At 47.6% G+C, this 23,203-nt stretch overlaps 2 protein-coding genes across 2 annotated transcripts in view; one reads left to right on the forward strand and one right to left on the reverse strand.

Annotated features, from left to right (window-relative positions):
• LOC147084213 (uncharacterized) overlaps nt 1-23,203 on the forward strand; it is a 746,547-nt gene that overhangs the window by 457,029 nt on the left and 266,315 nt on the right. The window lies entirely within an intron of this gene.
• Nucleotides 455-21,269, reverse strand: LOC147084218 (uncharacterized). Its single transcript, XM_085979469.1, has 2 exons — nt 21,188-21,269; nt 455-1,782 (listed from the first exon to the last, which is right to left on the reverse strand). Exon 2 carries the CDS (start codon nt 1,670-1,672, stop codon nt 455-457), a length of 1,218 nt encoding a protein of 405 aa, XP_085835595.1. The 5' UTR covers nt 1,673-1,782; nt 21,188-21,269.

Consider the following 23,203-nt stretch of genomic DNA (forward strand, 5'->3'; position numbering starts at 1 on the left):
AACTGTAAAATGGCTGCACCCATGTGTGGCTTAGGGACTGTTCCATTGTGGCAAGAATGAAGGGGGTGTCTCGGACTATACTACTGGAGCAAGAAAATAGGGGGTTTCTTAATACAATAAGTTGGTCAGGTAAATTAACTGTATTATGCCATTTAACCACTATTTTAAAGTATTTTCTTAAGCTTTTATGGCTCTTACATAGTTTCTAAAAGAACTAGAGGGGAAATGAGGAGAATTGTTTTCACACAGAGGGTTGTTAAGAACTGGAACGCACCATCTGAAAGGATGCTGGAATCAGGTTCCACAGGAACTTTCAAACAGTAATTGGACATGTACTTGAAGAGGACTAGTTTGCAGAGTTCTGGGGATAAAGCTGGGGTTTGGGACTAAATTGGACAGCTCTTTCAAAGAGCCGGCACAGACACGATGGGCCGAATCACCACCTTCTGCGCTGTTAGATTCGATGATCAGTGTGAAGACGCTGGTGTCTCTTAAGGATCGTAGAGCTTTTAAAGCTCTTCCCACAGTCAGAACATTCAAAGGGTCTCTCATCAGTGTGAACTCGCTGGTGTGCCTTCAGATCCTGGTCGCTTTTAAAGCTCTTCCCACAGTTTGGACACTGAAATGGTCTCTCATCAGTGTGAACTCGCTGGTGTCCCTTCAGATCCTGGTGGCTTTTAAAGCTCTTCCCACAGTTAGGACACAGAAATTGTCTCTCATCAGTGTGAACTCGCTGGTGTCGCTTCAGATCCTGGTGGCTTTTAAAGCTCTTCCGACAGGTAGGACACTGAAATGGTCTCTCATCAGTGTGAACTCGCTGGTGTCCCTTCAGTTCCTGGGGGCTTTTAAAGCTCTTCTCACAGTTAGGACACTGAAATTGTCTCGCATCAGTGTGAACTCGCTGGTGTCCCTTCAGTTCCCTGGGGCTTTTAAAGCTCTTCCCACAGTTAGGACACTGAAATGGTCTCTCATCAGTGTGAACTCGCTGATGTACCAGCAGGTTGGAGTGCTGAGCAAATCCCTTCCCACACACGGAGCAGGTGAACGGTCTCTCCCCAGTGCGAATTCGCTGGTGTCCCTGCAGCTCCCCGGAGCTTTTAAAGCTCTTCCCACAGTCAGAACATTGAAATGGTCTCTCATCAGTGTGAACTTGCTGGTGTCCCTTCAGCACCCTGGAGCTTTTAAAGCTCTTCCCACAGTCAGAACATTGAAATGGTCTCTCATCAGTGTGAACTTGCTGGTGTCGCTTCAGCTCCCCGGGGCTTTTAAAGCTCTTCCCACAGTCAGAACATTGAAATGGTCTCTCATCAGTGTGGACAAGTTGGTGTTGCTTTAGTTCCCTGGGTCTTTTAAAGCTCTTCCCACAGTCAGAACATTGAAATGGTCTCTCATCAGTGTGAACTCGCTGGTGTGGTTGCAGGTGGGATGGACAAACAAATCCCTTTCCACACACGGACCAGGTGAACGGACTGTCCCTGGTGTGACTGCGCCATTGAACTTCCAATGCAGACGGGGAACTGAAGCCCTTCCCGCCGTCCCCACCTTTACCCGGTTTCTCCCTGGTGTGACGGTGCACGTGTCTCACCAGGTCAGGCGATCGGCTGAATCCGCATCCACACACCGAACACATGTGCGGTTTGTCTGCGTTGCGATCCCTGCTCTCTCCTTCCATGTGCAAAGGCCGATGATATTCAGGTCCTGATGAATCGAGTGACTCTGTCAGAGCTTGACGTGATGTTTGGTTATGAGCTTCCCGCCTGTAACTGCTCCACTTCTATAACCCTGTAAATTGAGATCAGAAAAGGATCAGAGGCAAACTGTTGTTTAATTTTCCCCTTTCCGAACCTAGGGGCAGTGAAGCTGATTTTCAGGCCCCAGCTGCTGCACAGGTTGGTTGAAAGGATCAGCAGTAATGGCGGCTGTAATACCCACAAGCCCCGATGCTCCAGAAAGCGCTCTGTTGATGCTGAGTCCCGCGCATGTGCTCATGGCCCCCGCGCTCTCCCTTCTGCTCTACAATCGCCCGTCCCGATCGGTCCACGACGCGCATGCTCAGCGCACAAAACCCCGCGGTTGGAACATCGGGCATGCATGCGGAGCCACAACATCTGGTACGCGTGAGCGGCTCAGGTGGGGGCGAGTTGGTGTTTTGCCTCAGCCGCCAGGGAGGTGCGCATGCGCAGGACGACCCAACATTCTTCCCGTCAGCAAACACTCCCTCATTTCTTTAATAAAAACAGAAACTGCTGGAAATACTCAGCAGGTCAGGCAGCATCTGTGGAGACAGAAACAGAGTTAATGTTTCAGGTCGATCACCCTTCAACATAAACATAGAAGATAGGAGCAGGAGTGGGCCATTCGGCCCCTCGAGCCTTCTCCGCCATTCAATGAGATCATGGCTGATCATCCAAATTCAGTACCCTGTCCCTGCTTTCTCTCCATATCCCTTGATCAATTTAGCCTCTAACTCCTTCTTGAATATATTTAATGAATTGGCTTCTATTGCCTTCTGTGGTAGAGAATTCCACAGGTTCACCACTCTCTGGGTGAAGAAATTCCTCCTCATCTCTATCCTAAATGGCTTACCCCTTATCCTTAGACTGTGACCCCTGGTTCTGGACTCCCCCACCATCGGGAACATCCTTCCTGCATCTAGTCTGTCTAGTCCTGTTAGAATTTTATAAGTTTCAATGAGATCCCCTCTCATTCTTCTAAACTCCAGCAAGTATAAGCCCAATCGACCCAATCTCTCCTCATACGTCATTCCTGCCATCCCAGGTATCAGCCTGGTGAATCTTCGCTGCACTCCCTCCATGGCAAGAACATCCTTCCTCAGATAAGGCGACCAAAACTGCACACAATGCTCAAGATGTGGTCTCACCAAGGCCCTGTACAACTGCAGCAAGACATCCTTGCTCCTGTACTCGAACCCTCTCACTTCGAAGGCCAACATACCATTGGCCGCCTTAACCACCTGCTGCGCCTGCATGCTTACCTTCAGCAACTGGTGCACAAGGACACCCAGGTCTCGTTGCACTTCCCCTTCTCCTAATCTATTGCCATTCAGATAATAATCTGCCTTCCTGTTTTTGACACCAAAGTGGATAACCTCGCATTTATCCACATTATATTGCATCTGCCATGCTTCTGTCCAATCACCCAACCTGTCCAAATCATACTGGAGTTTCTCGGCATCCTCCTCACAGCACACACGCCCACCCAGCTTTGTGTCGTCTGCAAACCTGCAGATATTACATTTAGTTCCCTCATCTAGATCATTTATATTGTGAATAGCTGGGGTCCTAGGACCGATCCCTGCGGTACCCCATGAGTCACTGCCTGCCACTCGTAAAAGACCCGTTTATTCCAACTCTTTGCTTTCTGTCTGCCAACCAGTTCTCTATCCAAGACAATACCTTGAACCCAATCCCATGTGCCTTAACTTTACACGCTAATCTCTTATGCGGGACCTTATCGAAAGCCTTCTGAAAATCCAAATACACCACATCCACTGGTTCTCCCTTATCTATTTTACCAGTTACATCCTCAAAAAATTCCAGTAGATTAGTCAAGCACGTTTTACCTTTTGTAAATCCATGTTGACTTTGTCCGATCCTGTCACTGTTTTCCAAGTGCTTTGCTATTACATCTTTTATAATGGACTGTAGCATTTTCCCCACTACCGATGTCAGGCTTACTGGTCTATAATTCCCCGTTTCCTATCTACCACCTTTTTTGAATAGTGGGGTAACATTAGCTACCCTCCAATCCATGGGTACTGTTACAGAGTCTATTGAATTTTGGAAGATGACCAGCAATGCATCTACTATTTCTAGGGCCATTCCTTAAGTACCCTAGGATGTAGATTGTCAGGCCCTGGGGATTTATCGGCCTTCAATCCCATCAATTTCCCTAACACCATTTCCCTACAAATACTGATTTCTTTCAGTTCCTCCCTCTCATTAGACCCTATGTTCCCCGACCTCTCTGGGAAGTTATTTGTGTCCTCCTTTGTGAAGACAGAACCAAAGTATGTATTTAATTGGTCTGCCATTTCTTTGTTCCCCATTATAAATTCCCCTGATTCTGACTGCAAGGGACCTATGCTTGACTTCACCAATCTTTTTCTCTTCACATATCTATAAAAGCTTTTACAGTCAGTTTTTATGTTCCCTGCAAGCTTACTCTCATACTCTATCTTCCCCCTCTTAATTAATCCCTTTGTCCTCCTTTGCTGAATCTTAAACTGCTCCCAATCCTCAGGTTTACTGCTTTTTCTGGCCAATTTATATGTCCTCTCCTTGGATCTTATGCTTTATAAAAATTCATTGATGGGATGTGGGTGTCGCTGGCTCGGCCTGCATTTAGTGCCCATCCCTAATTGCCCTTGAGAAGATGGTGGTGAGCCACCTTCTTGAACCGCTGCAGTCCATATGGTGTAAGTACACCCACAATGCGGTTAGGGAGTTCCAGGATTTTGGCCCAGTGACAGTGAAGGAACGGCGATACAGGTCCATGTCAGGATGGTGTGTGGCTTGGAGGGGAACTTGTAGGTGGTGATGTTCCCATGCGTCTGCTGCCCTTGTCCTTCTAAGTGGTAGAGGTCGCGGGTTTGGAAGGTGCTGTTGAAGGAGCTTTGGCGAGTTGCTGCAGTGCATCTTGTAGATGGTACACACTGCAGCCACAGTGCGCCAGTGGTGGAGGGAGTGAATGTTGAAGGTGGTGGATGGAGTGCCAATCAAGTGGGCTGCTTTATCCTGAATGGTGTCGAGCTTCTTGAGTGTTGTTGGAGCTGCACTCATCCAGGCAAGTGGAGAGTATTCCATCACACTCCTGACTTGTGCCTTGCAGATGGTGGAAAGGCTTTGGGGAGTCAGGAGGTGAGACACTCGCCGCAGAATTCCCAGCCTCTGGCCTGCTCTTGTAGCCACAGTATTTATATGGCTGGTCCAGTTCAGTTTCTGATCAATGCTAACCCCCAGGATGTTGATAGTGGGGGATTCAGCGATGGTAATGCCATTGAATGTCAAGGGGAGATGGTTAGAGTCTCGCTTGTTGGAGATGGTCATTGCTTGGCACTTGTGTGGTGCGAATGTTACTTGCCACTTGTCAGCCCAAGTCTGAATGTTGTCCAGGTCTTGCTGCATATGGACACGGACTGCGTCAGTATCTGATGAGTCTCGAATGGTGAACAGTGTGCAATCATCAGCGAACATCCCCACTTCTGACCTTATGATGGAGGGAAGGTCATTGATGAAACAGCTGAAGATGGTTGGGCCTAGGACACTGCCCTGAGGAACTCCTGCAGTGATGTCATGTGATTGAGATGAATGACCTCCAACAACCACAGCCAATTTCCTTTGTGCTAGGTATGATTCCAACCAATGGAGAGTTTTCCCCTTGATTCCCATTGACTTCAGTTTTGCTAGGGCTCCTTGATGCCACACTCGATCAAATGCTACCTTGATGTCAAGGGCAGTCACTCTCACCTCACCTCTTGAGTTCAGCTCTTTTGTCCATGTTTGGACCAAGGCTGTAATGAGGTCAGGAGCTGAGTGGCCCTGGCGGAACCCAAACTGGGCGTCAGTTAGCAGGTTATTGCTGAGTAAGTGCTGCTTCATAGCACTGTCGATGATACCTTCCATCACTTTGCAGATGATTGAGAGTAGACTGATGGGACGGTAATTGGCCGGGTCAGATTTGTCCTGCTTTTTGTAGACAGGACATACTTGGGCAATTTTCCACATTGCCGGGTAGATGCCAGTGTTGTAGCTGTACTGGAACAGCTTGGCTAGGGGCGCAGCTAGTTCTGGAGCACAAGTCTTCAGTACTATTGCCGGAATGTTGTCAGGGTTATCCCTAATTTCCCTTGTTAGCCACAGTTGAGTCACCTTCTTTGTTTTATTTTTATGCCAAACAGGGATGAACAAATTCTATAGTTCATCCATGCAATCTTTGAATGTTTGCCATTGCCTATCCACCGTCAACCCTTTGAGTGACATTCCCCAATCAATCCTACCCAACTCACGCCTCATACCATCGTAGTTTCCTTTATTTAAATTCAGGACCCTAGTCTCTGAGTCAACTACTTCATTCTCCATCTTAATGGAGAATTCTATCATATTATGATCGCTCTGACCCATCAGAACTGCTTGTTCTTTAGTGTCAGCCAGTGGCTCAGTTGGTAGCACTCTTGCCTCTGAGTCAGAAAGTTGTGGGTTCAAGTCCCACTCCAGAGACTTGAGGACAAAAATCTAGGCTGACACTCCAGTGCAGTGCTGAGGGAGTGCTGCACTGTTGGAGGTGCCGATTTTTGGAGTAGACGTTAAACCGAGGCCCCGTCTGCTCTCTCAGGTGGACAAAGATCCTATGGCACTATTTGAAAGAAGAAAAGCAAAGAGAGGGCATGAAAAAATATTGGCAAGGAAAACAAGTGGAGCCTATTAGGGACTATAAAGGTAACCTGTGTGTGGAAGCGGAAGACATGAATATGGTTCTTAATGAATACTTTGCGTCTGTTTTCACAAAAGAGAGGGACGATGTAGACACTGCAATCAAGGAGGAGGAGTGTTGCAGTGGGGAAAGAGTTAAACGGACATCGCTGGCCGTTTCACTGAATGGTGTAATAAAGACCATACTTTGCAGTAATAAGCTTTTTCTAAGTTGCTGAATTGGCAGTGGAGATAACATAGCCAGACATGGAACCAACAGAGGTCAGAAGTGCAACAACAGCTTGACATATACTTTTCCGATAATAAGGCGGTACTTTAATGTAACGCGGCATAGGCAACCAATCAGTGAAGATGCATGCGGGCCACGGTCCAATCGGGTGGCAGGAATGAATTGTGCATGAGATGGCCATGTGTATTGTGATGTATAAAAATGTAGTGTTTGCTGTGGCAATTTGGAAAGGTCTGGCTAAGACAGAGCAGACTGTCTCCCCACCGGGGCAATAAAGACAACTTGACTATCGATCAAAAACCTTGTGTCGAGTGTTGGTTTAAAATACTCCACAACAATTGGCATCACAAACGGGATTCGAACCTGTGTGGGGATAGACAGTATACATGGACCAGGGTCCCGCAGGGGTTCCACAACAGTCCAAATATATTCCACCGTGTACTGAGTCAAGCCTTAGACGGGTTAGACCTATCAAAGTACCAGAGCGCCCTACTCCAATATGTCGATGACATAATGATTGCATCAGAGGATGCCAAAGGATACATGGGAGCATTACTAGCCACCCTCCAGACACTTAAGAAAGCTGGCTTTAAACTGAACCCCCCCAAAAAAGGCAAAGGTTGGACTGTCCAAAGTAAAGTATCTAGGGCACGAAATTAGCCTGGGGTATAAGGCACTCCCGCAGGAACAAAAGGCAGCCATAAAAGACATGCCAAGGCCAGTGACCGTCCGGGGAGTGAGGAAAGTGTTGGGACTGTTTAACTACTGCAGGAATTTTATATCAGACTATGCAGGGAAAGCAGAGCCGATTTAACGGTTAGTTAAAGGGGGAGACCCGCCACTGATAAGATAGAATGGGAATCGGAGCATGACAAGGCTTATGCAAAATTAAAAGCAGCCCTGACATCCGCACCTGCACTAGGATTGCCAAATATAGTCAAACCATTCCATATATATTATAGTATAGACGGGAACTTCTATAACACTGTAGTCACCCAAGAGTACGGGGGAGATATGAGGCCAATTGCCCATTACTCCACCCAACAAACCCCCGTGGCTAAAGGAGTGGCGAGATGCGTGGCGGCCCTCGACTGCGCCGCATGGGTGGTGCGGATATGCGAGCCCGTCACTATGTCAGGACAGCTGATATTACACACACAACACAGTGTGGACCTGCTAAACACAGGCAAAATGAAGGCTGTATCAGACAGAAGGAGGGCAGCTTGGGAAGCAGTATTGATACCCAAGGACAGATTAGTCCAGATCATAAGGGAACACAGAGTCAACCCCGCAGAGGGAATGCTAACAGAGGGTGAGGCACACGAGTGTCAGTTAGTAATCGAAGAAGAGGTCAGAGGAACCGTATCAGAATCACCCCTTGAAAATCCCCAAAACACCTTTTATGTAGACGGATCGCGCCGATATATAAATGGGGAGCCACACACGGTCGGGCAGGAGTATCCGAGAACGGATAAACAGTCGCAAAAGGAGGGCTTGAAGGGGGAACCTCAGCTCAAGGAGCAGAACCAGTGGCTCTCACAGAAACATTGAAATTGGCAAAGGGAAAACGAGTAAATATATACACCGATAGTGGGTATGCGTTTGGGGTAGTGCATGTTTATATGATAGTGTGGAATAGGAGAGGATATGTAACCTCCGGAGGAGGACAAATACAGCATGAGGAGGTAGTGAGAGACCGAGTAGAAGTGGTAAAAGGAGAAGAGGTAGCAGTGATTAAAATAAAGGCACACCGCAAGATAGTGAGCGAGCAACAAAAAGGAAATATGCTAGCTGATCAGGCAGCAAGAGCAGCAGGTAGAATAACAGCAGAGGAAGTGAACATTAAAAGAATCCAAGAGGAGACTGAAATGGAGGAGCAGGAGCAGTGGACAAAGAGAGGCGCAGCCAGAGGTAGAGATGGAATATGGAAAAAGGATCACAGGGTGACCGGACTGATACCATCTGAACTCATGACTGGACGAGCAATGTGTCTGCCGGAAGGAGTAGCATCTGGTAGCGAGGGACTAGGACCCTTAAAAGATAAAATTAGGAAATACGTACAAACATTGGATAATCAATTGAAGGAGCTCAAACAAGAAGTTAAAGAACAACAAGACATCAGAGATAAAAATATACAAAAGCAGGGGGCCTCGGAGCCCCTACCCAAGGTGGGCGAGCAGGTATTTGTTAAAATATTGCCAGAGAGATCGGGATTCTCACCTAGATGGACCGGACCATTTGAGGTTATCATGACCAGCGATACGTGTGCATGTATAGATATGAGGGGAAAGGGTAGATGGAAACTTTGGACCCAATTAAAACAATAAAGCAATAACCCATCTGATCTTAAATCTCACAGGAACAATGGAATAAACACCGGAGATAAACTAACCTCTGGTGACGACCAGGCTTCTGCTTAATTTACAGGGAAACTTCACCATGAAGGTGGGATTACTGCTGGGACACGAAATAAGCAAAGGGACATCCCACATTACACGACAAGTACATGATGAAGAAGCACCATGTTTTAATGGAACAATCACATTCGGAGTCTCATCCACGGCTCCCAATACACAGAAAGAAGAGACAAGCGAACCGAGGATGCTACAATGTCCAGATATGAAACCTGGACCCATGAATGGACTAGTATTATTTACCGAGGGAGAACAATTGTATGGTAACGGGAGACACAAAATTGTACCGGTACTAATGAACTTAACCATGTTACAATGGCCAGGATATTGTGAAAGGTTTACTAAAACTAGAGAATTGTAAGCATATATGATGAAGAATGTAATTAACCAAGCTGATGATCCGACAGGGGCCACTAGTTTTAGGGGGCATGCTGCATTCCACCAAAGGATTAAGAGGAGCTTAGGAACCGATATACTCACGGGAATAAACACGGGGACATCATTCATTAATGCCCTAGATATACAAGGAGTCCAGAGCCATGTGGAACGACTACAAAGGGTAATACAACAGATTTTAGAGAAGGAAACTGGTTTGGTTCGACAAGGATCAGAGTTGGGAGGACATACGATAAGGAAATTACTCGAGGGAATCAAGGTTATAGAGGACCATGCTAGCATTATCAACAAACTAAACCATAGAGATGAGGAACAGGCAAAAGACGGGGTAGGGAGAGGCTTGTGTCATGCCTATGGCCAATGGATCACCGGACAGTTAAAACATAATCTGGCACAAATACAGTGAGGCGAGGTACCAGACTGGATTAACAGCACACAGCTCTATGGCCTGAGCCATAATCCAGGCCCTCGGAGTGCTTGTACCCTCAAAGGGATAACCAGAGTATATCCAGTGATACAAAAATGTAAAGCAGAAGTGACAGCAATGATAGGCATGGTACTCCTGATACCAGTGGTGGGACTAGACACGACTCCATACCCACAGTACCAGGTAACAAACATAGGCATAGTGAGGGGTGAGACATACCTCCAATACTATCCAATTGATACCTATGCCATCAGGAAGAATGGTACTATGAGAGGAGTCTCCCTAAACGAATGCCACGAGAAAGGCACGCTTACGATATGCCCACATCCGGTAGGAGAAGGCCGTAAGGATGAGTGCGGCAATAATAAGACAGAGGGATGTGTGTTGGAATTATCACATGTTGATCACCATCACACCCGCTCGGGATATAGAGGCGAAGGGGAGTATTGTATAGCCACCACAGAGACTGAGTACCAATATAGTAACCTTGTATGTGCAATCACAATGCCTAACTTTTGCTTTACGCCAAAGGTCCCTGTGACAATTGGACACACCAGATTGATGTATGTACATTCAAGGGAGGAGATAAAACTAAATGTGCCAGATAGTCTAAAGGACGAGTTGGTTAATTATGAAGATCCAGTCAGGGCCCCAATACCCCGCCTGCAAGAGGATCTGCAAGAAATGAAAGAGGATTTAAGTAAGATGGTGAAACAGTACATAGTGCTGCAAAGGGATCTTGGGGAGTTAGAAAGTGTGGAAATGTACCTTTTAAAGCTGATTATAGTTACATGTGCCCTTTTTTGACAAACAAAATGGAGTCCCGGTCCTCCCAGAAGCCTCTGCAGAAATGTCCTCTATTCCTTCCTTAAACATATTAACCTTGACTAAACACTGTAAATTGTTGCTTATCTGCGTTGCAAACAAAGACCATTTACATGAGTAAAGGGAACCTTACGCAAGCCACCTGGCCAGAGGCTTAGCCACCAGATAACAGAAGAAACATACTGTATGAAGTATCTACATTCCATTCAATACTGATGGTCTTAATTAAATAGTCTAGAATAAATAACTACCCATTGTATTATCAATAGTCTTTCGCTACGCCAGACTTTAGAAATATGTGGAAACTTAGTTAAGGATTGAAGAACTCTTTGTCCCTTTGTCTGACTTGAAAGACACATGAAGAAATCATAACCTGTTTACTTTACTGTATAAATGTGTTGTTAATCTGTAATTCTGGAGAGTCTCTGCTAGCCTTTGACTGAGCGGGACGCTCTCCTTGCAACAAGTAAAAATTTATTAAAAAGAACATCTACTGGAGCTGATCGTTTCAGAGTCCCACTGAGAGTCGAGATTTCGACAAAAGGGACATTGAGGTAGAGCTACAGGACGTCCCGTGGTATGAGAAGCTGTGGGATTGGGGAGTGAATGTCAACATACACCCATGGATCCGCATCATTTCTCATATATTAGTGATAGTACAGTTAGTCATGGCTATAGGATGGGGAATAGCAGCATGCACCGCTTGTAAAAAGAAACGGACCAAACAAAGAGCTAAAGCGAGTCGGAAAACACAAGATTGCTCTAAACATGATGGGTATGCAGGGCCTCCCGAACCAGCGCCTGATCACCGCATGGGGCAGGAGGCACAGCGATGCTTCTACATGTGGTTTAACTTGGGCAAGGGCCAAGTACCAAAAGGGGGGATTGCAGTGGGGAAAGAGTTAAACTGACATCGCTGGCAGTTTCACTGAATGGTGTAATAAAGACAATAATCTAATGGGCCTTTTGCAGTAGTAAGCTTTTTCTAAGTTGATAACATAGTCGGATGTGGAAACCATAAGAGACCTAAGAGGATGTAAGTTCTGTTCTGGCAGGGAAGTAAACCAATGAAAGAGGCCGAGAGAGGCAGGAAAGGAGGACAATGAGTCAGAAGTACATGTTGATGAGACCCATCTGGCATAAACAAAGGTCATGGGTGCAACAACAGCTTGTGGGATAACGGCCGATAATAAAGGTGGTGCTTTAATGTAACGCAGCATAGGCAACCAATCAGTGAAGGTGCATGCGGGCCAAGGTCCAATCGGGTGGCAGGAATGAATTTTGACATGTGTATTGTAATGTATAAAAATGTAGTGTTTGCTGTACCAATTTGGAAAGGTCTGGCTAAGACAGAGCAGACTGTTTCCCCACCATTGCAATAAAGACAACTTGACAATCGATCTAAAACCTTGTGTCGAGTGTTGGTTTAAAATACTCCACAACAGTGTCGTCACGGACAAATTATTCTAAAGAGCTTTTAAAAGCTACAAGATACGGGACTGAAGACGTTCCTCAAATGGAGGGGGAACAAATCCCAGGGACATGATGGTTTCCATCCGAGGATTCTGAGGGAAGCCAGGGGAAGGAATAACGGAGGGTCCCCGAGTATAAATTGGCTGGCACCTTTCCCCACATTACAACAGCGGCAGCAATTCAAAATCAATGAATTGGCCCTGAAGTGTTATGGGCATCCTGGGGTCGTGAAGGGCGGCGAGTAAATGCACCCTCGCCTCTGAGTCAGAGGTTGTGGGTTCAAGTCCCACTCCAGAGACTTGAGCCCAAAAATCCAGGCTGACAATCCAGTGCAGTGCTGAGGGAGTGCGGCACTGTCGGAGGTGCCGTCTTTCAGATCAGACATTAAACCGAGGCCTCGTCTGCTCTCTCAGGTGGACGTAAATGATCCCAGGGCACTATTTCGAAGAAGATTAGGGGAATTATCCCCGGTGTCCTGGCCAATATCAACATCACTAAAAAAAAATTATCTAGTCATTATTATATTGCATCGAAACATAGAAAAATAGGAGCAGGAGTAGGCCATTCGGCCCTTCGAGCCTGCTCCACCATTCAATATGATCATGGCTGATCCTCTATCTCAATACCATATTCCCGCTCTCTCCCCATACCCCTTGATGCCTTTTGTGTCTAGAAATCTATCTATCTACCTTCTTAAATATATTCAGTGACTTGGCCTCCACAGCCTGCTGTGGTAGAGAATTCCACAGGTTCACCACCCTCTGAGTGAAGAAATTTCTCCTCATCTCAGTCCTAAATAGCCGACCCCATATCCTGAGACTGTGACCCCTCGTTCTAAACCCCCAGCCAGGGGAAACATCCTCCCTGCACCCAGACTAGCCCTGTCAGAATTTTATACGTTTCAATGAGATCCCCTCTCATTCTTCTAAACTCTAGTGAATACAGGCCTAGTCGACCCAATCTCTCCTCATACGACAGCCCTGCCATCCCAGGAATCAGGCTGGTGAACCTTCGCTGCACTCCCTCTATAGCAAGCATATCCTTTCTTAGGTAAGGAGACCAAAACTGCACACAGTACTCCAGGTGTGGTCTCACCAAGGCCCTGTATAACTGCAGTAAGACATCCTCGCTCCTGTACTCAAATCCTCTTGCAATGAAGGCCAACATACCATTTGCCTTCCTAACTGCTTGCTGCACCTGCATGTGTGCTTTCAGTGACTGGTGCACAAGGACACCCAGGTCCCTTTGTACATCAACATTTCCCAATCTATCACCATTTAAATGTAATACCCACTGGAATGTTGCGGCGGCGGAATCTGGAACACCTGGTTTGACCGCGACCTCTCAATGCCGGCAGTGTGACAGGTGGATTCATGCTGTTTGCCAGAATCTAAACACAGAAGATGAAGTAGAGACTGCAGCAGACAATGGCTATGACCTCACCCGCGCGCTGAGGCGGTTGAACGGCAGTTGAGGAACGGCAGTTGAAGAGCGACTGGAAGAGAAGAGGGCAGGAGCTCTGAAAAGAGGGCTCAGGAGGCGGTGGAACGGCCGTTGAGGAGCGACTGAAACAGTTGAGGAGCGACTGAAGCAGTTGAGGAGCGACTGAAGCAGTTGAGGAGCGACTGAAACAGTTGAGGAGCGACTGAAACAGTTGAGGAGCGACTGAAGCAGTTGAGGAGCGACTGAAGCAGTTGAGGAGCGACTGAAACAGTTGAGGAGCGACTGAAGCAGTTGAGGAGCGACTGAAGCAGTTGAGGAGCGACTGAAACAGTTGAGGAGCGACTGAAACAGTTGAGGAGCGACTGAAGCAGTTGAGGAGCGACTGAAACAGTTGAGGAGCGACTGAAACAGTTGAGGAGCGACTGAAACAGTTGAGGAGCGACTGAAGCAGTTGAGGAGCGACTGAAACAGTTGAGGAGCGACTGAAACAGTTGAGGAGCGACTGAAGCAGTTGAGGAGCGACTGAAGCAGTTGAGGAGCGACTGAAGCAGTTGAGGAGCGACTGAAACAGTTGAGGAGCGACTGAAACAGTTGAGGAGCGACTGAAACAGTTGAGGAGCGACTGAAACAGTTGAGGATTCAGTGATCGTGAAGAGAATTCAACGTAGGGGTTCGGAGTCATAAGTCTTGCAGACATTATACATACTATGAGCTCCAACTTAAGCGCGCTAACGAAAGAGTGCACTCGAATTTGGACACAGGGACAGATTCTCCTTTGAATCCATATAAATGGAGAATATATGTTTATTATGTCTAGATTCATTCTAATGTATGCAAATATCTAATTTAGTTCATTGACCTGTAATCTTCTTATACTGTCTGATGTTAAAACTATAAAGTAAGATAATTAGAGTTAAGCCATTGTAGTAGTGATCTCCTTACTGGATGATAGAATACTGTCTACAACAGAGACCACATCTCACATATATTTAAAGAACCGTGAAGGGGTTACATTTTGGGGGCTCGTCCGGGATTGTGGTCTATTTATGTCAGTAAACTAACAGTATTGAATGCTCATTGTTAAGAGAGAGTGGTTTGTGGTTTCTACTGGGCTGTTTGAGCATAAAAGATGGATGTTATTGAGGTTGAAGCTTGGTGCAAACGGAAGCAGATAGCTACGACCCATGCCATTGTGCTGAATGGTGTTGCTAACGATGACCCTAATGATGTCTTGCTAAGGGCTCTGAATTGTGTCAAAGCCTTTGGAAAGGTTAGGATAGTTGAGCGCTGCTTGGATACAGCTACCAAGAAGCAGTTTGTGTTGATCCAGACATCAGAGAACCTGAGAGGTCATGGTTTACCTGAGGCAGTTGGGCTTTCTGAAGAGGCTGGTCCCTGGCCAGTTCAGTTTGTCCCTATTACTACTAAGGAAGAAGAAGGGTTTCAGACCAAGTTGTTGTCATTCTTGAGACAAGATGGAAAGCCTGTTGCTGATGTCAAAGGTCTGATAGGTCCTTCGGCCCTGGATATGAACACTCAGTTGGTCAGTGCCATTAGTTCTCTGGTGGATAAATGCACCAATCTGCCCTTCGAGGCTCAGGGATACCGTAAGCTCCGTATGTTCTCAGGAGTGAGACCAACTCCCAGTGGGGAAGAGGAGTACAACGCCTGGGCTGAGCAGACCCTGTCTCTGCTAGAGGAATGGCAGTGCAGTGACAATGTGAAGAGGCAGAGAATAGTAGAAAGCCTTAAGGGTCCTGCTGCTGACATTGTAAGATTCTTAAAGGCGCAGAACACCTCTGCTACTTCCTTTGACTACATGCAGGCTCTAGAAACTGCCTTTGGAACTACTGAAACCATTTCAGATTTGATGGTCAGATTCAGAAGCACATTCCAGTGTGAGGGAGAGAAGCTGTCCAGTTATCTGCTGAGAATAGACAAACTGCTGCATTGTATGTTACGGAAAAGAGGGATTGAGTTGCCTGAAATGAATCGGTTCCGCATTGAACAGGTTGTGCGAGGTGCATTGCTCGAAGACGTGACTGCTCTTCGCATACGCATGACCCATAAGTTGCGAGATCCACCTACCTTCACTGAGCTGCTAAGGGAAGTCAGAGAGGAGGAGGATATGCTTCAGGCCCGGAATGTAGCAAAGAGTGCTGTGATGTCCAAGCTTGTGACTCCTGTTACAGTTCCTACTTCTAAGGGTGATGTCAACCCTGGGATGGAACAGCTGAAGAAGGAAATAAATGTCATGAGAGCCGAGATGGCATATTTTCGGTCTAAGCCCAACACAGAAAGGGATGACGCACGGGTGCAAAAGGTTGAACACCCTGCGAAGTCTAACAGCAAAATGAATGATTCCTCTAAAGGATATCCCCATGAAGGAGATAGACCTGGAGTCTTTTGTTATAACTGTGGAAAGGATGGACATTTCAAGCGAGAATGTAGAGGTGAGGAAAATCTAAAAAAAGTAAATGACCGTCTCATAAAACTTACCAAGAAGTCGGGAAACTACAAAGGGGCACAGTAACGGAACGGCCTGCTGTCCCTGTAGTTAAGACACGTTCCGCTAAGTACAATAATAGACGAGGGGATATGAAAGACATCATACCTGAAGGTTTAGTAGGGCCGAGTTCTGCTGTATCAATACAGATTGAAGGCATTTATACTAAAGCTATCCTCGACACAGGTTCTCAGGTTACCATACTGTACAGATCCTTCTATGACCAATACCTGACGCATTTGCCGTTAACCCCAATCAGTCTTCTGCAGATCTGGGGCCTTAGTCCTGCTGATTACCCATAAGATGGCTATTTGTCGCTGAGGTTGGAGTTCTTGGAAGCTGATATAGGGACCAGAGACCATTGATGCACTTGTGTTGGTTTGCCCTGACCCCATGGTGAAAGGTGAGGCTTCCATACTGGTTGGCAGTAATACACCTATAGTGAGACGACTCCTGACAAGCTGCAAAGAGCAGGGAGGTGAAAACTTCTTGAGCACCAGACACATTCACCCTGTTTTCAAAAAGGCTTTTGAGAAACTGCCTGAACTTTCTTCCGACGTAGATGATAGCAAAAGAGGAACAGTAAAGTGGTTCAACGTACGAAATGGCTATGGATTTATCAACAGGAATGATACAAAGGAAGATGTATTTGTACATCAGACTGCCATAAAGAAGAATAACCCACGGAAGTATCTACGCAGTGTTGGTGGCGGTGAAACTGTGGAGTTTGACGTAGTGGAAGGTGAAAAGGGTGCAGAGGCGGCAAACGTCACTGGTCCAGGTGGAGTTCCAGTTCAAGGAAGCCGATATGCCGGGGACCGAAATCGTTACCGTCGCTACAACCCTCGCCGCCGAGGGCCACCACGTAATTACCAACAGAACATTGACGCAGATGCTCTGTCTCGTCGCCCACACTACCAGAAGCCAGAGTGGAAAGATGTTGCTTCAGCAGATGTGAAAGTAATGTGTCAGATGTCCGTGGTATCTGGACCAAAGAATTCATTTCATGCCCGAGAGATTGACCACTTGGGAGCGCCAATGCATGCTGTTCCCCAGGCATTTTGCAACCTTTCCAGTTTGGATGTACAAAACTTACCCATGTTGTGTTCATCTGAAATATCCAAAGCACAACAGGAGGATCCCTGTATTCATGAGGTGTTTCCAGCTCTCTGTCTGGGTGATATTACACAGATCGACAAATGAAAACATCCTGACTGTCGTCTGCTCCTAAGAGAATGGCAACCACTTATGTGTAAAGTTCATTAGTCATGGGGACATGCCTATATTTGGTGGGGGGGGGGGGGAAAGAGTGTAATACCCACTGGAATGTTACGGCAGCGGAATCTGGAACACCTGGTTTGACCGCGACCTCACAATGCCGGCAGTGTGACAGGTGGATTCATGCTGTTTGCCAGAATCTAAACACAGAAGATGAAGTAGAGACTGCAGCAGACAATGGCTATGACCTCACCCGCGCGCTGAGGCGGTTGAACGGCAGTTGAGGAACGGCAGTTGAAGAGCGACTGGAAGAGAAGAGGGCAGGAGCTCTGAAAAGAGGGCTCAGGAGGCGGTGGAACGGCCGTTGAGGAGCGACTGAAACAGTTGAGGAGCGACTGAAGCAGTTGAGGAGCGACTGAAGCAGTTGAGGAGCGACTGAAGCAGTTGAGGAGCGACTGAAGCAGTTGAGCGACTGAAACAGTTGAGGAGCGACTGAAGCAGTTGAGGAGAGACTGAATCAGTTGAGGAGCGACTGAAGCAGTTGAGGAGCGACTGAAGCAGTTGAGGAGCGACTGAAGCAGTTGAGGAGCGACTGAAACAGTTGAGCGACTGAAACAGTTGAGGAGCGACTGAAGCAGTTGAGGAGAGACTGAATCAGTTGAGGAGCGACTGAAGCAGTTGAGGAGCGACTGAAGCAGTTGAGGAGCGACTGAAGCAGTTGAGGAGCGACTGAAGCAGTTGAGCGACTGAAGCAGTTGAGGAGCGACTGAAGCAGTTGAGGAGCGACTGAAGCAGTTGAGGACGACTGAAGCAGTTGAGGAGCGACTGAAGCAGTTGAGGAGCGACTGAAACAGTTGAGGAGCGACTGAAGCAGTTGAGGAGCGACTGAAACAGTTGAGGAGCGACTGAAGCAGTTGAGGAGCGACTGAAGCAGTTGAGGAGCGACTGAAGCAGTTGAGGAGCGACTCAAACAGTTGAGGAGCGACTGAAGCAGTTGAGGAGCGACTGAAACAGTTGAGGAGCGACTGAAACAGTTGAGGAGCGACTGAAACAGTTGAGGATTCAGTGATCGTGAAGAGAATTCAACGAAGGGGTTCGGAGTCGTAAGTCTTGCAGACATTATACATACTATGAGCTCCAACTTAAGCGCGCCAACGAAAGAGTGCACTCGTATTTGGACACAGGGACAGATTCTCCTTTGAATCCATATAAATGGAGAATGTATGTTTATTATGTCTAGATTCATTCTAATGTATGCAAATATCTAATTTAGTTAATTGACCTGTAATCTTCTTATACTGTCTGATGTTAAAACTAAAAAGTAAGATAATTAGAGTTAAGCCATTGTAGTAGTGATCTCCTTACTGGACGATAGAATACTGTCTACAACAGAGACCACATCTCACATATATTTAAAGAACCGTGAAGGGGTTACATAAATAATACTCTGCCTTTCTGTTTTTTCTACCGAAGTGGGTAACTTCACATTTATCCACGTTACACTGCATCTGCCATGTATTTGCCCGCTCACTCAACTTGTCTAAATTGCCTTGAAGCCTCTTTGCATCCTCCTCACAACTCACAATCCCACCTCGTTTCGTGTCGTCAGCAAACTTGGAAATATTACATTTGGTTCTCTCATCCAAATCATTTATCTATATTGTGAATAGCTGGGGCCCCAAGCACTGATCCCTGCGGTACCCCACTAGTCACCACCTGCCACCCAGAAAAAGACCCATTTATTCCTATTCTCTGTTTCCTGTCTGTTAACCAATTTTTAATCCATGCCAGTATATTACCCCCAATCCCATGAGCTTTAATTTTGCACACTAACCTCTGATGTGGGATTTTATCAAAGGCCTTCTGAAAATCCAAATACACCACATCCACTGGTTCTCCCTTATCTATTCTCCCAGTTACATCCTCAAAAAACTCCAGTCAGTTTGTCAAACTCGATTTCCCTTTCATCAATCCATGTTGACTCGGTCTAATCCCGTTGATATTTTCTAAGTGTCGTGTTATCACATCCTTTATAATCGAGTCTAGCACTTTCCCTACTACTGATGTTAGGCTAATAGCGGGGTTACATTTGCCACCCTCCAATCTGCAAGAACTGTTCCATAATCTATAGAATTTTGGAATTGCTGTTTGTGGGAGCTTGCTGTGTGCTAATTGGCTGCCACTTTTGCTACATTACAACAGTGACTCCACTTCATTGGCTGTAAAGTGCTTTGGGACGTGCGATGGTCATGAAAGGCGCTATATAAATGCAAGTCTTTCTTTTCTTTCTTTAAGTTCTTTGTTTTTCTTTTTCACTCCATTTTGACCCAGACTGTCGAGCAATGGAGGGGTTATCATAGAATCACAGAAATTTAGGGCACAGAAGGAGGCCATTCAGCCCATCATAGAAACATAGAAACTAGGAGCAGGAGTAGGCTATTCGGCCCTTCGAGCCTGCTCCGCCATTCAATGTGATCACGGCTGATCATCCAAACTATCCCGCCCGATCCCCGTAACCCCTACACCAACACATATCCAACCCTATCCCCGTAACCCCACGTAATTAATACCCCTAACACTAAGGGTCAATTTATCATAGCCAATCAACCTAACCCGCACATCTTTGGACTGTGGGAGGAAACCGGAGCACCCGGAGGAAACCCACGCAAACACGGGGAGAATGTGCAAACTCCACACACACAGTCACCCGAGGCCGAATTCGAACCCGGGTCTCTGGCACTGTGAGGCAACAGTGCTAACCACTATGCCATCGTGCCTGAGCCGGCCAAAAAACAGCTCTCCAGCCTAATCTCACTTTCCAGCTCTTGGCCCATAGCCCTGCAGGTGACAGCACTTCAGGTGCATATCCAAGTACTTTTTAACTGAGATGAGGGTTTCTGCCTCTACCACCCTTTCAGGCAGAAATTTCCAGACCCCGACCATGCTCCGAGTGAAAAAAGTTCTCCTCAACTCCCCTGTAATCCTTCTACCAATTACTTTAAATCTATGGCCCCTGGTTATTGACCTCGCTGCTAAGGAAAATCGGTCCTTCCTACCCACTCTATCCAGGCCCCTCATAATTTTATACACCTCAATCAAGTCTCCCTCAGTCTCCTCTGTTCCAAAGAGCAGTTAGTAACAGAGATTGGAGAAGTTTGGGGCTTTTTTTTGCACTGAAGCAGTGAAAGATGAGGGCCAGCCTGATGGAGGTCCTCAAGACCATGAGGGTTATTGATCAAAGGCAAATGACAGATTCCTCTCCGCGCACCTCAACGTCCGCATGCTTGCTGGGGTTTAGAACGCGCATGCTCAGGGGCAGTGGAGTCCCAGGACCAGCTGCTAGTGCACATGCTCAGGGGCAGCGGAGTCCCAGGACCAGCTGCTAGTGCGCATGCTCAGGGGCAGCGGAGTCCCAGGACCAGCTGCTAGTGGGCATGCTCAGGGGCAGCGGAGTCCCAGGACCAGCTGCTAGTGGGCATGCTCAGGGGCAGCGGAGTCCCAGGACCAGCTGCTAGTGCGCATGCTCAGGGGCAGAGTCCCAGGACCAGCTGCTAGTGGGCATGCTCAGGGGCAGCGGAGTCCCAGGACCAGCTGCTAGTGCGCATGCTCAGGGCCCAGAGTCCCAGGACCAGCTGCTAGTGCGCATGCTCAGGGGCAGAGTCCCAGGACCAGCTGCTAGTGGGCATGCTCAGGGGTAACAGTCGTTAACGGTTGAAGAGTGGGAATTAACGGCCGAAAGCGAGTTTTCTCAGCTGGACGGACGAGCGGAGAGAGACGGGGAAATAAATGACGGTAAACACAAACCTGGGAGTCCGAGGGTCCCGGGAATCGAACGGAGCGGATTCAGCCTCGCGGAGCGGGACAGACTTCCTCAGAGACACGTGACCGGTGCCTCAGTGACGTCATCGCACCAGGGGCACGTAACCCGGGCCCACGGCCTGATTGACGGCAGCTTCCGACCAATAGGGAGCGAGCGGGGCGGGGCTGGAGGAGCGAGCGGGCGGCGGGTCCTCCAAGCAATCGGGGAGCCCGAGGGGCGGGACTAGCGGCACCCAGTGGGCGGGCCTGGAGGATCGAGCCGGCGGCGGGTCCTCCAACCAATCGGGGAGCCCGAGGGGCGGGACTACCGGCACGCAGTAGGCGGGGCTGGAGGAGCGAGCCGGCGGCGGTTCCTCCAACCAATCGGGGAGCCCGAGGGGCGGGGCGGGGCTAGCGGCACCCAGTGGGCGGGGCTGGAGGAGCGAGCCGGCGGCGTGTCCTCCAACCAATCGGGGAGCCCGAGGGGCGGGACTAGCGGCGGCTGATTGTCTGATCCGCGGGGCAGCGAGTTTCTCCAGTCCCTTGTTCAGGGCCCGGGGCCCGGGGAGGTTGTGGGCCTTTATTCCCCGCATTGGACACAAGGCTCTTTGTCTCACAACACACTGGCTCAGGTTTTAATAGAGACTTTTTAAATTCATCAATAAAAGCAGATAAACCTCGTCCTTCTGTGGAACAAACTTTCTAATATTTTATAGAATCATAGAATGGTTGCAGCACAGAAGGAGGCCATTCGGCCCGTCGAGCCCGGGCCGGCTCTCTGCAAGACCACTTCAGCGAGTCCCACTCCCCGCCCTTTCCCCGTAACCCTGCAATTCTTTTTCATTCAGGTACTTATCCAATTCCCTTTTGAAAGCGGTGATTGAATCTGCCTCCACCACCCTTTCAGGCAGTGCATTCCAGATCCTAACCACTCGCTGAGTAAAAAAGTTTTTCCTCATGTCGTCTTTGGTTCTTCTGCCAATCACCTTAAATCTATGTCCTCTGGTTCTCGACCCTTCTGTCAATGGGAACAGTTTCTCTCTATCTACTCTGTCCACACCCATCATGATTTTGAACACCTCTATCAAATCTCCTCTCAACCTTCTCTGCTCTGAGGAGAACCACCCCAGTTTCTCCAGTCTATCCACATAACTGAAGTCCCTCATCCCTTATCCCTGGAACTATTCTTGTAAATCTTTTCTGCACCCTCTCTCTGTGGTCTTCACATCCTTCATAAAGTGCGGTGCCCAGAATTGGACACAATACTCCAGTTGTGGCCGAACCAGTGTTTTATAAAGGTTCATCATCACCTCCTTGCTTTTGGACTCTATGCCTCTAAAGCCCAGGATCCCGTATGCTTTTTTAACCACTTTCTCAACCTGCCCTGCCACCTTCAACGATTTGTGTACACATACCCCCAGGTCTCTCTGTTCCTGCACCCACTTTAGAATTGTACCCTTTAGTTTACATTGCCTCTCCTCGTTCTTCCTACCAAAATGTATCAGTTCGCACTTTTCTGCGTTAAATTTCATCTCCCACGTGTCCGCCCATTCCACCAGCCTGTCTATGTCCTCTTGAAGTCTATCACTATCCTCCTCACTGTTCACTATACTTCCAAGTTTTTTGTCATCTGCATATTTTGAAACTGTGCCCTGTACACACAAGTCCAAGTCATTAATATACATATATATCAAGAAAAGCAGTGGTCCTAGTACCGACCCCTGGGGAACACCACTGTGCACCTTCCTCCAGTCCAAAAAACAACCGTTCACCACTACTCTCTGTTTTCTGTCACTTAGCCAATTTCATATCCATGCTGCCACTGTCCCTTTTATTCCATGGGCTTCAACTTTGCTGGCAAGCCTATTATGTGGCACTTTGTCGAACGCCTTTTGGAAATCCATGTACACCACGTTAACCGCATTGCCCTCATCAACCCTCTCTGTTACCTCATCAAAAAACTCAATCAGAATCAGAGCGGCCGGGCCCGGCGGACGTGCGGCCAGGGTCCCGGCACCAGGA

The sequence above is a fragment of the Somniosus microcephalus genome, unplaced genomic scaffold (assembly GCF_052327205.1).
Source record: "Somniosus microcephalus isolate GS21.2 unplaced genomic scaffold, FLI_Smic_1.0 unresolved_chr9, whole genome shotgun sequence".
Taxonomy (NCBI): Eukaryota; Metazoa; Chordata; class Chondrichthyes; order Squaliformes; family Somniosidae; genus Somniosus; species Somniosus microcephalus.

Bases quoted from the DNA above. Each gene is read 5' to 3' on its own strand.
- LOC147084218 (XM_085979469.1), bottom strand. From the start codon at position 1,672: ATGGAAGGAGAGAGCAGGGATCGCAACGCAGACAAACCGCACATGTGT.